At 47.0% G+C, this 16,063-nt stretch overlaps 3 protein-coding genes across 8 annotated transcripts in view; 1 reads left to right on the forward strand and 2 right to left on the reverse strand.

Annotated features, from left to right (window-relative positions):
- The window catches only part of BIVM (basic, immunoglobulin-like variable motif containing), a 146,087-nt gene extending 142,071 nt beyond the window's left edge, over positions 1–4,016 (reverse strand). For 2 of the 3 annotated variants that reach the window (XR_013446856.1, XM_078070104.1), the window contains exon 1: positions 3,879–4,016. The gene's annotated coding sequence lies outside the window, so the exon portion shown is untranslated. Of the gene's footprint in view, positions 1–2,955; positions 3,494–3,878 lie in introns of those variants that run through there. The other variant, XM_078070106.1, reaches the window with a different exon arrangement.
- On the forward strand, positions 488–8,567 carry METTL21C (methyltransferase 21C, AARS1 lysine). The gene is made up of 4 exons (XM_036118114.2): positions 488–743; positions 3,796–3,947; positions 6,759–6,876; positions 7,888–8,567. The coding sequence occupies exons 1-4, from the start codon at positions 629–631 to the stop codon at positions 8,280–8,282; spliced, it is 780 nt and encodes a 259-aa protein (XP_035974007.2). The 5' UTR covers positions 488–628; the 3' UTR covers positions 8,283–8,567.
- Positions 8,568–14,340: 5,773 nt separating this feature from the next.
- TPP2 (tripeptidyl peptidase 2) overlaps positions 14,341–16,063 on the reverse strand; it is a 70,195-nt gene continuing 68,472 nt past the window's right edge. For all 4 annotated transcript variants that reach the window (XM_036118110.2, XM_036118108.2, XM_036118109.2 and 1 more), the window contains one exon: positions 14,341–15,293. In XM_036118110.2, coding sequence (XP_035974003.1) covers positions 15,204–15,293 — 90 coding nt within the window. In that variant the 3' untranslated portion in view covers positions 14,341–15,203. The remainder of the gene's footprint in view (positions 15,294–16,063) is intronic.

Consider the following 16,063-nt stretch of genomic DNA (forward strand, 5'->3'; position numbering starts at 1 on the left):
TTCCCACTGTGGCCCTGGGAAGTCGGCAGATACTATATATCCCCTTTATGCTGATGAGGAAGTGGCGCGCGGGAGGGGATTATGTGAGCTGCCAGGTGCCCGGTCAGGCTCCTGGCTCAGCCCCCAGCACTTTCTACGATCTTGCAATAAAGTCTCAGAAGAGAAGGGAGCAACCCTGTGTTTGATCCAAATGCTGCCTTCTCATCCATGATATCATTAACCCCTCCATCCACATGGTGCCCCCGATGGTAGGATGTGTTGCTGGATCAGAGTTTCTTCATTAAGGTTCATTTCCAAAAGCTATTAGAAAGACATTTTAGACCCCAGCCACATTGTGCCTGTCCTCCGGCGACACTTGCTCTGTTTTTGCATGTCTTGATGCACAGAACAGGTGCGGTGATGGTTAATGATCCCCCCCCTTCTCCTTTGCTCTGCAAAACTAGGATGGCAGCTCCTTGGGTAGCTGCTTTGCTCACTGGGGGAAACTAAGCTGAGAAGCAGGGGTTCTTTTCGGCTCAGCAGATGCTACGGCAATAAGCTGCACCTTTTAGAGCCTCCAGGAGGCTCAGCCAGCCTGGGCTGAGCTCGTGGGGCCTGTCTGGTTCTCTGCTCTCCAGTGGCTGCGGTTATGGACGTGTGTCTGAGCTCCGAGCTGCGGGAAGCACCGTGCACCCCAGATGGCTGCTTAGAGCCGGCGGCGGCGGGGTCTCTCCAGGAGGATGGCACCGGCGGACCCCCAGGAGGTAACCTCCTTCCTCACCGCCACACCGTGTCAGTTGCTTTCCTGGCCACGGCATTTCCCAGTTAACTTCAGTGACAAGAATTCCCATCCCCTTCTAATTCTAGATTGTTCCTATTAGTGAAGCTTAGTAGAAAAGTGCCTTTAGGCAAGCGTGAGCATAGCATTAAAAGTAACCTCTATTTTTTCATTATTTACTTATCTAAATTTGTCTTGTGCTGTGTATAAATCTCAAATGGTTATATTTTTGTCACAAGAACTTTTTAAAAAGAAACAAAATCTTGATTCGTGTCTGCTTTTCGCCAACATGTTCTCCCGGCGCAGCTGTGTCACTTATGGGTTGCATTTCTGGACAGGGACTCGGTAGTAATAAATACTAGACCTAACAGGTAATGTCAGAGAAGCCGAGGTATGGCATTTCAAACATTTATAATCATTTAACATGGTAAAATTATGTTCCAACTCAACTAAGACGGGATGCTATTTATTTTTACTAAACTAGTTTACGTAAAAAGGCAATTCTGTCTCTAAAATCTGATCTCTCTAAACTCTCAGACTAGCATCGATACAATAAATGAAAACATTTAGTGTGCAATAAGCATACATTTCTTTATCTTTGTCGAACATAGAAGGGTCTTATGGGAGAATATTTATGTGCCCGCGTTTCTTTACAATGTTGGTTGGGAAAACATATCTATCAGCTTGTTCGCCTGTGAAATGATGAGCTGTTCCTATTCAGCCCATTGACTTTTTCTACCGTCTTGAGAGAAAAATAGGTCCCCAGCTGGTGAGACATGGGAGGAAGGGAAGAAGGACCTGCCTGAGCCACAGTGGGGAGGGAAGTCTGCAGGGGCTGGCATGGGTCCTGGCTGGTCTGGCTGCCCCCAGTCACCTACCCCAGGGACAAAACCTCAGAGGAAAAGGGGGCAGCCCTGTATTGACTCCTTGCCCCAACCGGCCTGTACCAGCCCCTGAATTTCAGGGATTTTTTTGAGGGTTGTTGTTAAACATGGCCATTATTGAAATACGAGTTATGAAAACTTACCACTAAATAGATGATATAAAAGCCAAAGATATATTTAAAAACCAAGGTAATGAATACTCACAACGCATCATGACTTACTTTACTACATTTTGAGATTATCTTTATGAGTACCTATGCTCTTGAGCTTCCTGGTGTCTGTTGCCCTGCCTGGTGGAAAGCAGGTGGAAAGCACCCGTCTCAGTGGGCAGCGCACGTCCTTTCCCGGGGACGTCTGCGGGGAGTGTGGGAGCATTCCCACCGTGGTGACCATCAAACCCTACAGATCAGTGCTTCCTCCCCTCGCCCCAAGCTGATGGTTGAACATGTCCCGGCACACCACGGTCTAGTCCTCTGCCTTTTTATCATCTCTCCAACAGTTCCATCAGCCTCTCAGCTCGAGGGGAGAGGCTAGGGCCTCTTTGGTCCTTCACAGAAAATGAGCTGGTGGTGTTGGATGTTAGGAGCTTCCCCTAAGTGGTGGGTGCAGGCCATGTCTCCCTCCCGCCCCTCCTGCCTCCCCACAGCCCCTACCAGGACGATGTCTCTCGCCTTGGTCACTATTTATTAGCAGGTTCCTGCAAGCTCAGTGAAGCCCCAGGTCTCTGGAAGCTCACCTTGCAGGTCAGGGCACAGAATTCTCCCCCCCGGGGGGTGGAACTCAGGCTACGTCAGACCCGGGGGCGGGGGAGGGAGGGGGCGGGGAGGGGGCAAGAGTAGCACCCTGGAGAGCTGTGGACATCCCTCATGCTCCTTGACAACCCAGTCACTGTGCTCAAAGACCATTTCTCAATCTGCTGCACACGGACACTTTTTGGGTAAAATACAACAAAAATTCATTTCTAGAAAAACACAATGAAAATACATGCGAAGATAAAACACAAGCCCTGTGTTTTGGTAAGTGGACGTGGTCACATTGCTGGAAACATTTCTAAGAGCTGACTCCGAATGTCTGTGCTCCTCTGTGAACCCGTCCGGGTTTGCAGACTAGCATGCAGGACGGCTCCGGTGCGGGTGCTCGTCGGTGACACCCGGCGTCGCCTGCCTCTGAGGGGCGCGCTCCCGAGCAGGTTTCTCCGAACACCCTCCACCCTTCACCCTGTATTCGCGCCCCGCCCCCGCCTCCTCTAACGCCTCGAGGGGACGTTCCTGATTAGAGCACCTCCAAGGTTAACAGCTATTTTCCGAAGCCCACCTTCCACCCGCGGTTAAGAAGGTCCCAGGCGGATCTCAGGGAGCAGAGGCAGGTTTCACGCGGCTTCCCTCCAGCTCCTCGCCGCTGATTCCTTCTCACCGCGGGTACCCGCCGCTTCTCTTCTGCGGGAGACCCCTAGTGCGAGTGCGCTCGGCGTCCCCACCCCTGACATTTCCCCACGCTGCTCGTGTTCTCCTGGAAGACTCAGCAAAATCGGCACCATCTGTGCTTCTATGATGTCAGCCCCGATCAGGTGCTCTTTTCTGCTCATTTTATATGATATATGAGAGCTGCGCATGAGTTTAAAGGGTATTTAAAGCCGTTGTAACTTAATAGGCTGAGCTCATCTGGCCGCCTCCCCCGGGCTGTGCAGCTAGCTCGTCTTCGGGTGACCGGTGCCTTTTGAGGAGCAGTTGGAGGAAGGATTTAAGGAACATGCTCCAGCCAACATGCGGGAATGTTACTTCGCTTCAAGTCCTAAAAATAGTCAGGTCTGTGTGTGCCTAGGTCCTCATCCAGACCGCTCCTTCGTGCCGTTCTGCGGGTAAGCTGGCTTTCTCCTGCCATCGGAACACACGTGGGGATAGAGCTGTCCTCGGCTACGTCGCGGAACGGACCCAGGGCATCGCCTGGCGCTTGGGCATCTCCCGGAAACCTCGCGTCTGAACTTCGCCCCTATCGCCCGGTGTCACTCCGTGTTGTGCTAGTCGCGGCAGGCACTGCGGGCGTCAGCCCCTCTGGGGGAAACCCGCCCGGGCCGCTCCCCTCTTACCAGTGGCCTAGTTCTGCTTGTTCTGCAGCAACAACTCATGGAACCTATTTTATTTTCTGCCCCCACAGATTCTAACAAGATAGAACCGTCTCTTCATAGCCTCCAGAGATTTGTCCCTACAGATTACGCCAGCTACACGCAGGAGCATTACCTGTTTGCGGGCACAAAGATCGTCATCCAAGAGTCCATAGAGAGCTACGGAGCGGTGGTGTGGCCCGGGGTGAGACGGCCATTACCCTCGGGATGTCAGGGCTTCTGGGGGCGACAGTTCCACCGTGGACAGGTCGCCGAGTGCTTTCACCTTCTGTGCTTCTGCAGGGGAGGACCACGTGTTGGCCCGGGGCTGGGGGTGCGCTTGGCTCCGCAAAAGCCCAGCATCTCTCCCAGAAGGATCATTTCCCTCTGTGCCATGTTTCCTGAAACATTTTTTACATCAGATCAGCTTGAATATATCAGGAAGTAAGATGAAAAATTCATATGAATTTTGAGGAAAAAAACAATTGGAGCCGGGTGCTCGCTTCCCTTCCACGCCGTGGCTGTTCCCGCAGAAGCGGGTAGGAAGCCGCCCCCCTCTCCTCCCTGCAGCCCCCCATGCGAGGGGGGCATGGGAATGGGGGAGACGCTCTGAACTGCGAGCCAATCTGCTAGTTCCTGGCTGCTTGCTTCGCCTCCCCCACCTTTTTCCCCCGCACTGGGGAGGTTGGGCGGTGTGAGCACTTGTGGAAGCTGCGCGTCACGCCTGCCACCTGGGATTACCAACGCGCCACTGTTTGCACCTGCCAGTTGGGGAGGTGGGGGCTCAAAAAGCCGACTCATTTGGGAGAGCTGTGCCACCGGCTTTGGGACATTGGCCCTCCGATGCCCGCTGGGTTGTTCTTTGAGAGGCTTCGGCTCCAAGCTGCTCTGTCGCTGGCGGGGAATGGCCTGGGGTTTGTCTTCCAGTGCAGACCTGGGACTCAGAGGTGCTGCCACTCCTGGGGGGGTGGGGGGGTGGGGCAGGCCCCTGCTCCAGGGACTGCAGCTGAGCATCAGGGGTGGAGGTGCCATGGAGCTCCCTGGGGCGGGGGCCTGGGTAGCAGTGGCAGGTGACGGAGGACAAGGAGGCTGGACAAGGGGAGGGGCAGACAAAGGGCTCCAGGCTCCTAGAGCTGCCCACCCCCATCCCCTGGCTAAGGAAGCTCAGTGTTGCCCCCCATGCATGTTAAGTATGATTTCCTTCATAGGGAAATCCTCTTCTCTGGCTTAATAACACGTTTGAAAACCACCAACCTGCTCCCCAGCTTCCTACTGTAATATATTTGGCAAATGGACAACCATAAGCAGGGGTACCAGGAGATCAGGAATGGAAGAATATTTGTCCACAGGACCATTTTATTCCAAGGCCTCAACCTTCCGCGCACCACACCCTGGCCTCTCCTGGCACCCCCATTTCCCGAAAGCTGCCAAGGAAGGGTTTACATGACGTGCGAAACCACGCTTCCTCGTGGGGCTCCGAGGGCCGCTGTGGGTGAAGGAGCTCACTCGCGCGTTTGCTAACGGGGCGGGAAGCTGGGGGTGGCGCAGGGCCGTGCTTCCTGAGAAAAGCTTGGTCGCCGGGCTGCTCACCCGGCAGGGCACTGAGGGACGCTTGGAAAACCCCTCACAGCACGTCTCTTTGGTGGCTCTAGGTGACACTCTTCCTCACAGGGAAACCCCTGCCATCACAAGTCACTATCCTTCCTCTTCATCCAGAAGCTCCCTCCCCAGCGCCAGAGCTCTTGGCAATGCGCCGTGCGTGGCTGTTTCACCCGCCGCCCCCCGCTGGACACTCGGGGGGCTGGACACTCCCCATCCTTCAGCGCCTGGGGCACCCCCCGCGCCCCCAGCGTGTGCCTCCTTGACGCCGCTCGCCCGTCCGAGTCGGCGCACAGGCCCCTTCCCAGCCCGGCCTGCGTCCCCTGGAGAGGAGCCGTGACCGCACGTTCGTCTGGGCGTGTGGACTCTTCACTATGAACACACGACGGGGCGGGGGGGGGCGGGGGGGGGGCGACAGCAGCCCGTGGGCTGGGGTTCCTGCCGCCCCAGCCCCCCCCCAAAACGTGGCGTCCCATCAAGTTCTGAGCAGCCACAGGAAGAGAAGAGGTGAGAGTGCACACAGACTAGAGTTCGGTTTGCTTTGTCATCTCAGGATTCACGTCCTCATGCCGAACCCTCCGGATCTCTCACATCCGCGGCGCTGCTGAGACCCCACTGGCAGAAGGGCGAACGCCTCATCAGTCAGTGCAAAGCCAATACCCTTGATCTCTCCGTAGAAAGGTCAGGAGAAGGTGGAGGCAGAAGAGAAGGAAGGGAGAAGGAAAGGAACGTTTGAGCTTCTGTCTACAAAGTTATCTCAATTCACTCACATGCTTTTTAGCATCTCCTCGCCGCTCCACGAAGTGTGGTCCACGGACCAGCAGCACCGCCCTCGCCCGGTGGCCTGCAGAAGCGCAGTCTGGAGACCCCCACCCCCGACCGCCCCAGAGTGGGCGCCCCTTAGAAGCACGGTATCGACAGTCTGTTTCTTAGATGACCGCTTAAAAAAATAAACTGCCCCGTTGTCCAGGGTAGCAGACAAAGTTCTAACCCACCCGAACTTGGAGAAAGGAGTCAGGAGGGAAGTGGGGAAGACGTACAGCAATGCTCTCGGAGCAGGTGGCAGCCGGCGGGACCAAACCAGAGCAAGAGGTTGCTGCTTTCAGGCCTCCTTCCCGGACTTTAAGAGCCCAGGGGACCTTCCTCTTCCCGGACACTGACCCAGAGTCTTCAGATAGAGGATAGAGGCGATTCAGCAAGTCTGTCTCCAGTTCCTCTGATGCGTATCATACCTTTCATACTCCAGAGGTCCAAACAGGGCATTGAATGCATATTTTGACTCTTCGGAGCCCCTCGATCAACTGCAACTATTAATAACAGCTCTTGTAGTGTTTCGCTTGGGGTGGGGAAGGGAGGTCGGGCCACCACTGTTCTCCAAGGTTCCAAAGCTCGGGTGACACCTGCAAATGTTTTTTAGGCTACAGCTTTGTGTCAGTATTTGGAGGAACATACAGAGGAACTGAATCTCCAAGATGCCAAGATACTTGAGATTGGTGCCGGACCAGGCCTTGTCTCCATTGTGGCCAGTATTTTAGGTTTGTCTGCTTATTCCTGACTTTGTTTCCAAAACACTTTGACTTTGACAGCAATGATAGGGAGTGCTTTCTCTCTGGCCAGCTGTGACTCAGGTGCTTGGCCATGATTTCACTCACTGAATCTCCCAAAATATCATGAGCTAGGAATTAGTACTGTTGGCCCAGAAATAAGATAATCGCAGGTGAGAGAGAGGTTAGGGGACCTGCCCGGCCCACCGAGGACCGTGCGATGAAGCTGTAATTCTGGAGCTGTGACTCTCCTGTTGTAAACAGCTACGTTATGCTGTCTCCTGCTTTTCGTTGCGAATATTATAACATTTTGAAGAAAAATAAGTGAGTTAATCCAAGGTGGAGACAGGTTTATACACCAAATGCAGGTTGTGAGTTCCGGGCACTGAGCAAGAGGTGGGCACAGATGTGGGGTACTTCTGACTCCACCGTTACAGAGCTTCCTCTATTAAATCCAGTCTGGAACTGGGGTGGTCCACTTTGTGAACTCTTGTCACTAGCTTTAAAACGCCTAATGATTAATTTAAAAATTTAGGTTGGAGACAGGCAGTCGTACAAAATAGATCAAATCTTCAGATAGAGTTTTAGAAGGAAAACATGATTTATTAAGCAGCTAATTATCCTGAAATCTCCCAACACCACACAACTATTTCTTAAAAAATGATAACATTATTCTATTTCAGTGGTTCTCAACCAAAGGTGATTTTGCCCCATAAAGGACATTTGGCCACTTCTAGAGACATTTTTGATCGCCAGGAGCTGGGGGTGGAGTCTGGGGGTAGAGACCTGGGACGCTGTGAAACAGCACACAGTGCACAGGGCAGAGCTCCCCATGGGAAATTATCCAGCGGGATTGGGTCAAGTATGTCCAGTCCACGTGCAAATGTGGACAAAGCTGAGAAGCCCAGTTCCATTTCTTGTGTCTCCCTGAGTGTCTATGTCCACTGTGGCTGCCTGCATGTTTCCAGGTAATTGTTACAATTTTTCTCTCTTATCTCTTAGGAGCTCAAGTCACAGCAACGGATTTGCCTGATGTCCTAGGAAACCTTCAATACAATCTTTTGAAGAACACATTAAAACGTGCAGCACATCTGCCGGAAGTGAGAGAGCTGGTTTGGGGAGAGAGCCTGGAGCAACACTTCCCCAAGTCGACGTTTTATTACGACTACGTTCTGGCCTCGGACGTGGTCTACCACCACTACTTCCTGGACAAGCTGCTCACCACCATGGCGTACCTTTGTCAGCCAGGGACGGTGTTGCTTTGGGCAAACAAATTCAGGTTCAGCACCGATTACGAATTCTTAGATAAATTCAAGCAAGTTTTTGACACAACACTCTTGGCTGAATTTCCAGAGTCATCAGTCAAAATTTTCAAAGGAATACTAAAATGGGATTAAATTAAACAAATGCCTTTCGAAACATTAGTGTCTTTTGAGCAGTGTTGGAAACTGTATTGTCAATAAAAGACTTGTGAGATCGAGAAGGTAGTGCATAAAAACGACTTGTATGCCTAGATAAACATAATTTAATATTACAGCAGCTTTCTAAAATCACCTATTTAAGATTATCTGGTTAATCTAAATATCTACAAAGAGTAATATGAAAACTTAAAAGTAGCTGTGTTGGCTTCCAAAAAGTCTCAATTGTTTAACAAACTTTACGTGAATAAATTTGTAAACAAATGGATTTCCCCCTTGTTCTTTCTACTGCAAATTTGTCAATACTACACTTTGGTCACATGCTTTTTGAAACTGAGCTTGAAAGGGTCCTTCTTAATTTTGAAGAATCTACTTATACAGATTTTAGCTGTAGCAAAAGAAGAGGCTACTGAGTGACAGAAAACAGTAACATGGACTAAAAGTGAAAAATACGGGAATGGTACTAGAATAAGGAAATTGTCAAGGATGTTGTCTTAGGAACTTCCTAAGAGAATCCACTCTACGAATGCCCTGCTTCTGTGCTAATGAATTGCTGGGATCACTTCAAGTTAGATTTCTGGATTGTCTGTTTTTCCCCCACAAATTTATGATTAAAATTTCTAGAGAAGTAGAAAAGAATGGAATTTTTGTGTGTTCTGATAAAGGAAGGCTACAAAAATATCTAAAACATCATGATTATAAAATGTTAAAAAAGCAGGGCGGCCTGGGTGGCTCAGTCTTTAAGCATCTGCCTTTGGCTCAGGTCATGATCCCAGGGTCCTGGGATGGAGCCCCGCATCGGGCTCCCTGCTTGTCGGGAAGCCTGCTTCTCCCTCTCCCACTCCCCCTGCTTGTGTTCCCTCTCTTGCTGTGTCTCTGTCAAATAAATAAATAAAATCTTAAAAAAAAATGTTAAAAGCTTCTTCTCTAATAGGGGAGAACAACAAAAAATCCAGCTACCACCATTTCTCAGCATTATACTAGAGGCTTTAGCCAATGTGGGAAAGCAAAGGAATAAAACATGCACATTTAGAATGCAAGAAAAGGGCACTATTTGCGGATGATAGCATTGTTTATGTAAGCCAGGGTCAGCAAACCTTTTCTGTAAAGGGCCAGCTAATAAGTATCTTCAGTCTACACACTGTTTCTACAGAATATGTGTATTATATATATATTTACAGCCAATTACAAAAATTCAAGATCTACTCTTAGCTTGTTGACCCTGCAAAAAACAGGCTATGGATTGGATTAAACATATAGGCCCTGGTTTGCTGACCCCTGGGACTATGGATAATCTACAGTGGAATTACTGGAATTCATGAGTTTAGCAAAGTTGCCAAATATCAATTATTTTATATAAAGCTCAGTGATGTTACAGCATGGGACCTGACCCTTAAATCTCTTCTTAGACTTATAAGTAGATTTCTTTCACATTTCCAGGACAAAAGGATATGATGATCATATGCTTATTTCATTATGTTCTAAATGGATACAGGTCTGCCCTTTTAGAAAAGCCAGACTGATCACAATTCTAAAGACTTTGTCTTCAAACTTCTATAGGAAAATTTAAATGTATTAAAAGTAGACGAATCGTACACTTTAAACGTGCAGTTTATTGTGCAGCAACTATAATTCAATAATGCTGGTTAAATAAGTGGAAGAAAGAATCATGACCTCCCCCCTCCCCCCTTCACCCCCCCCCCCAGCCGGCCGCCATGGATTTTCAATTCCTGGCAAATCTTGTTTTATCTGTACCTCCACCTACTTCTCCAATTCTATATTAATTTGAAGGAAATAATAGATATCCGTTCTTCTGTAGATTTGGTTCATATATACGATACACATAACCATAACTTTATCACCCTAAAAATATATTTTATTAATATAAAATTTAAACTAAGTAATTTAGTATTATATATTTTGGAAAATCCAGGGTTCCAATTTCCATTTGTCTCCTAAATGCCATGACATTTATTTTTAGAGTTTGTCTGAACTGGGATCCAGATGAGGTCCACATTTGATTCACTGGCTGGCTGGCATGTATCTGAAGTCTCTTTTGACCTGAGCTTCTCCCTCCCTCTTGCTTTTCCCTCTGGCCATTTATCTGCTGAAGAATCTGAGTTGTCTGTCCTGGAGCATTTCTCCCCGCTGCGTTACGTTGAACGGCATCACCAGAGTATCCTTCAAAATGTCCCTCCACCCTGTTCTTCCTGTAAATTGTACATTTTCATGACTCAGCTTTGGGACCACCCAGGCCAAGCGCAGCTTGGACCAAACTCCAGCCAAGTTATACTCGTGAGTGAGAAGAAGTGATTGTTGTTAGAAGCCACCGAGTTTTGAGGTGGCTTGGTAGACAGATCAGTGAGGCATATAGGTTAGTACCTTTTAAAATCACACATAAGATGAAGATTATAGAAGATATTTCCGGCTGCTTTATATTCTACTCACATTTTGTAAAGGACTTGGCATAGTCAGGTTCTAGAACTTTCACGTCATGACTGGAAATGCAGGCAGTCCCGGACATCTGTCCCTGATCCTGGAACTGTAATTATTCATGTTTGACCCTTGAGAGGACATGGCTTCAATACATTAGACACTGGCTTGTTGAGTTTTTGAAATCCTCTCATAAGAGCAGGGGTTCTAAGCGACACTAACAAGACCTTTGCAGGAGGGGTGCAGCGAGCCCGTTGCCACACATTGCCCAGCGTCTAGACCGTCTCTGCCTCCTGCCTGGCCCGCCGCCCGCTGTGCACTCCGGGAAGGCCGCTCCTGCGGGTGAGACACCCTGGGGCCTTCACCGGAGAGCAGTACTTACACCTCCCGCTTCTTTCCTAGCTTCCTCCCTCAGTTAGGACTAATGCAGTTTTTTCCTCTTATTAACCATGTTCAGACTAATAAAGTTCAGAGCTTATTCTTACTTTCTTATTCCTTAAGGAAGTCTCTGTTCAAGAGTTTTTTTGAAGATTGAGGGAATGAAAAGGATCCCTCCTTTCCATCTCTATGCATGCTTCTCTGACTTAGATCCTACAGAGAAAGACAAAAACATACCTTTTAACGCTAGGCCACTGAGAGCACAGAGAATGAAATGCTGCAGAGGAAGACTCAAGTTAATTCAGATTCAATAAATTTTGAGTTGGAACAGACACACTGAATATACCGCCTGAATTTCTGGAAGAGACCCATGGAGGTCTAGTGATGGGGCTCATCAGGGCCTGAGCCAGGACTAGAGAGCAGAGATCTGGGCTGGGATTCCAGCCATTCGGTCCAGACATCTCACCATCACAGTGGGTAAGGAGGAGAGGGACCAAGTGGGAAGGAGGGGACCGGGCTGTGCTCTTCCAGGGCGAAGACAAGTTATCCAAGGGAGGGGTGAGAAATCCCATGATGGCAAAGCTCCTACTGATGACAACTGGGGAGCTGTCACTGGAAAGGGGCCAGAGACCTGTGCTGAGCACATGCTCGGTACCATCTCTAATGTTTAAGAAGTACCTAGCTCTTTCAGTTGTCTTCAGTGGACGTGGTACAAAAATTGGCTGCCATTACCTCAAACAGGAAAACTGTCCCTGGCTTTTTTTTTTTTTTTTTTTTAGATTTTAGTTTATTTGAGAGAGAGAGAGCACACGCGTGAGAGAGAGAGCAAAGTCGGAGGGAGGGGCTGAGACAGAAGCAGGCTCCCCGCCCAGCAGGGAGCCGGAGATGTGGGCCTCCAACCCTGGACCCCGGGATCATGACCTGAGCTGAAGGCAGATGCTTAAAAGACTGAGCCACCCATGTGCCCCTGTCCCTGGCTTTTCTGAGTACTATTTTACATCCTACATTCACAGTAATGATTTTATTGAGGACACTTCCTTCTAGAGCTTATTCAGGTTCAGCTATCACCATGGAGGCAGTGTGATCAGGACAGAAGGCAGAGGCTGACAAGACAGCCACCAAGTCAGGGCCTCTCACCATGGGTTCCACGGATGGAGCTGATCTTTCTAGAAATCACAGTTCAAAGCAGATTTTGCCAGTCTGTGGATGTATCTGCAACTTCCACAGCAAACTAACCAATCTTCATTCTAAAATTTTACATCTGTGGAAGACTTTAACCCCAATAGAAGAGATAAGTTGGTAATTAGAGAAGCTTTTGTTACAACTGAGAACTTCCTAATGGCTTATAGAGCCTTAAAAAACAAAAAACAAAAAAACCCAAACTTGCCTGAAAATATTCATGCTTTACCGAATGTACTATTAAAAGCTCCATTATTTCACTACCTCCTTCGGAAAACACATAGCTCACTCGTTTGCTTTTCAGTACTGAAGAGAGGGAGGGCCGGGGGCCGCCGACTCACGACATCACATACAGCAGGCTGCCACTAACTGGCCTGCGGAGAGGGCCCAGCTGCTCCCTGTGCCTGGAGCTCCGCATTGTTCTTGAAGAGCATATCCAAAATCCACCAGGGGCTGAATTCTTCTTCCACATTATAAAATATAGCACAAGGACCAAAACCTGAGAGAGAAAGTAAGAAATCAGGGAGCTCTGGATTGATGGTGTTTTTATATAAAAATAAGTCGTATTTGAAGGATCCTAGAATTAATTGTATCTTTACCTAACTCAGAAGATAGTCTTTCAAAATAAATGTACTACCAGAAAGTTTCTAACCTTAAATTTATATTAAAATTGGATGCTAAATTCATCTGCTTAAAAAAAAAGTGTGATGTCCATGAAAATGGGGGACCCATTGTGTCAGTGAAAAAGCACTTGTAAAGATTGGCTTTCTAAAGAGTAATGAGAAAACCGGCAAAAATTCTCAAAGGCAACTTTTTTCAGAAGTGTGGGAACTAACCAAAGGCCTGGAGCAAGCTGTGTGTTTTACTCAAGTAAGCTGGCCGAATCTCAGTAAGAACAGCATACTATGATGTTCCCAACTCTCCTGTTCCATCCCATCTCCAGCTCGACAAGTTACCTGGAAAACCAGCAGCCTGGGAATCACTGGAGGGAGCCCAACAGGGGTGGGAGCTCCTCCCAAGCTTGTAATGGTTGTTCCCTAGAAAACCGTCTTCATGAAGGCCATCTTCAAATTACTAGACTCAGCTCTCAGGCTGAGGGGTCTTTTCCTGAGGGGACATTTGTCTAGATGATTACAGGCAATTGTGTAATTTTGTGGCTGCCTGAGATGGTGAATAGTTGGGGCTAATCCAAAGGCTTAAAAGGAAAAGCTGGGAAATGAGATGTTCACAGGGGCTTTGAAACCTGGTGTCCAGAAGGCCATGCACACCCTAGGGCTGCACACATCCTCATGAAGACCTGAGAAGGACCCAAGCTTTCACCTCTCGCTGCCCCTGGGGCTCTATGCAAGCAGGCAGCACTCACTAGGAATGGCAAAACCTGCGTTATAAAACGGATTCTATAAAATAATCAACCAGTCAGTCACCCTACCCTTTCTGTGCCTCTCAATTTCTCCACTGGATGAACATGTATACATGGGAACCTGTATGAGGATAAAAGTACGTGTTTGTGAGAGAATATACATGTGGTTGTTTGTGGACGGACTTTAAATTCTAGATGGCTCAGAAATTGTTTGCATGCATATTTGTATTTCTTCATAAAGGCTCTTGTTTTTATCATATAAAGGGGTCAACTAACGCAGAAAACAGTTATGAGAGACCAGGTAAGATTAACTGGGAGGTCTTTTATAATAGCAAATTCTAAAGGAACGAGATTTGAAAACCACACACACACACACACACACACACACACACACACACACACAAACACGTTTGCTGTCAGTGAGTAGAGGCTTTTCAATATTATCTATGTGTCTTTTTATTTTATGAAGAAAGGATGAGAGAAGCAAGTATAGTAGCCAGAAAGATAAAAATAATAAAAAGCCAAAAACATACACAAAAGTTAATCACGTAAGAATTGGCAATATATTCAAATAACTGCAAGCCTATAGGAAATATAAATTACTTCACGTTGAATTTTTTGTCTATTCATTTAATATATTATTTCTGTACTAACCCCAAACCTTATTTATGAAAAATTAAGACCAACTTTAAGAAGCTTCAATATTCACTTTTATTATTTATAAAAAAAATTAAGGTATCAGAATGCATATGGTATATACTGTGATCTTGGTTTTGCACATTTATTCACGTGTTTTACATTATTTCAACTTTAATGAACATACCATATGTGTATCTTTACAATACCTGATAAAGATTTAGCTGTCTGGCACTTACACATGTATTATTAGTTCATTCTGATGCTCTGCATGTCAAGAGGATGTTAAAAATGATTGACCTGAAATAACGCCAAGATGAAGATCTAGATTTAGTGAAGCAGTTACGCTCCAGCAATTGCCACACATTTATTTGTGCCGGTTTTATTTTTTCCCCTTAATTGAGTGTAAACTTTTGCAAAAAAAAAAAAAAAAAAAAGAAATCTGGAAATGAAGTTGTGTTACTTTTTAGTCCAATAAATAATTTTAGCTACGCTTAATGTAGCTTTTTAAGGCCTTCATACAATTGAAAAAATTAAAGTTGAGCATGTTAAAACCCTGTTCATTTATAAAATAAAAAATAGAATTTTACAGGTTTGCAGTTAAAAGTCACTGTTCAAAACCGATCATGCATGTAATAGCTGCAACCCAACTGACAGTCCTTGGTGCTGGCAGTCAGAGCACAGCCCGCTGCCAGCAACGTGAGGCATTAAAAAAACACCATGATGTCAGAGGTCTAGATTTACATGTATTAAGCCACACGCCAGCAAATTCTCTGATAAATACACATCATTTTAATAATCAGTATTTGATAGCGGATGAAAACATGCATTAGACTAAAAATGCCACAAATTTGTTTTTATATCCATTCACTATAAAACTTTCTTTTTTAAAATTTAAAGTCTTGGTTCCTATTTTAGAATACACAATAATCAGGAGGATACATGATGGGGAGCCAGTTTTCAGTAAAAGATGCACAATGGGTCCATCCAAGTAACTTCATCAGCTATAACAAAACACAAAAACATATTATTAAAGAACAGATTTTTTAAGCTCAATATTCAGGGTAAATTCTGTATTTAATAATAATGAAGGGTAGCATGCAGAACTTTCCTTCCCTCCAAACCACCCACCAACCACCCTTCCTACCAACTGATCTTCCTTACCATCAACTAACCTAACCCACTTTCCTACCAACCAACCTCTACAGGCGATAATGACCATCCCGGCCAACCTTCCTTCCTTCCTGTCTTTCTACTAACCTTTCTGTCTTCCTTTCTTTCTTCATTCCGACTTACTTGCTCCCTTCCTTCCTACCAAACCAGTTGCCTTTCTTTCTTAGTCTGACTGTAAGCCAAACACTGTTCTAGACATCGGGAAAACAGCACTGAATAAACTCACTTCCCACTTGCAGGAAAGTTGTGTTTGGAGTTTGGAGAACCAAAGAAGAAATAAGCAAATCAATGAACAGATAAATAAATGAGTACGTAATTAAGCTGTATATATCAAGTATACAACAAAAATAAAACCTGATGAGGTAACAGAGTGACTGGAAAATGAGATGGTCAAGAATGGGATCTCCGAGGAGGTGACATTTATGGAGAAATCTGAAGAAGAAGAAACCTACTCTGAAAATCTGGGGAAGAGCTCTCCGTACAGCTGGACTAGTTAGGTCCCCTGGCGGGAAGGGGCGGGAAGGGGCGGGAAGGGGCATGGTCGCGGTTTCAGCCAAAAGCAGAGCCAATCTGGGAAGTGTGACAAGGGATGCGGCTGGGA

Source organism: Halichoerus grypus, chromosome 4 (assembly GCF_964656455.1).
Source record: "Halichoerus grypus chromosome 4, mHalGry1.hap1.1, whole genome shotgun sequence".
Taxonomy (NCBI): Eukaryota; Metazoa; Chordata; class Mammalia; order Carnivora; family Phocidae; genus Halichoerus; species Halichoerus grypus.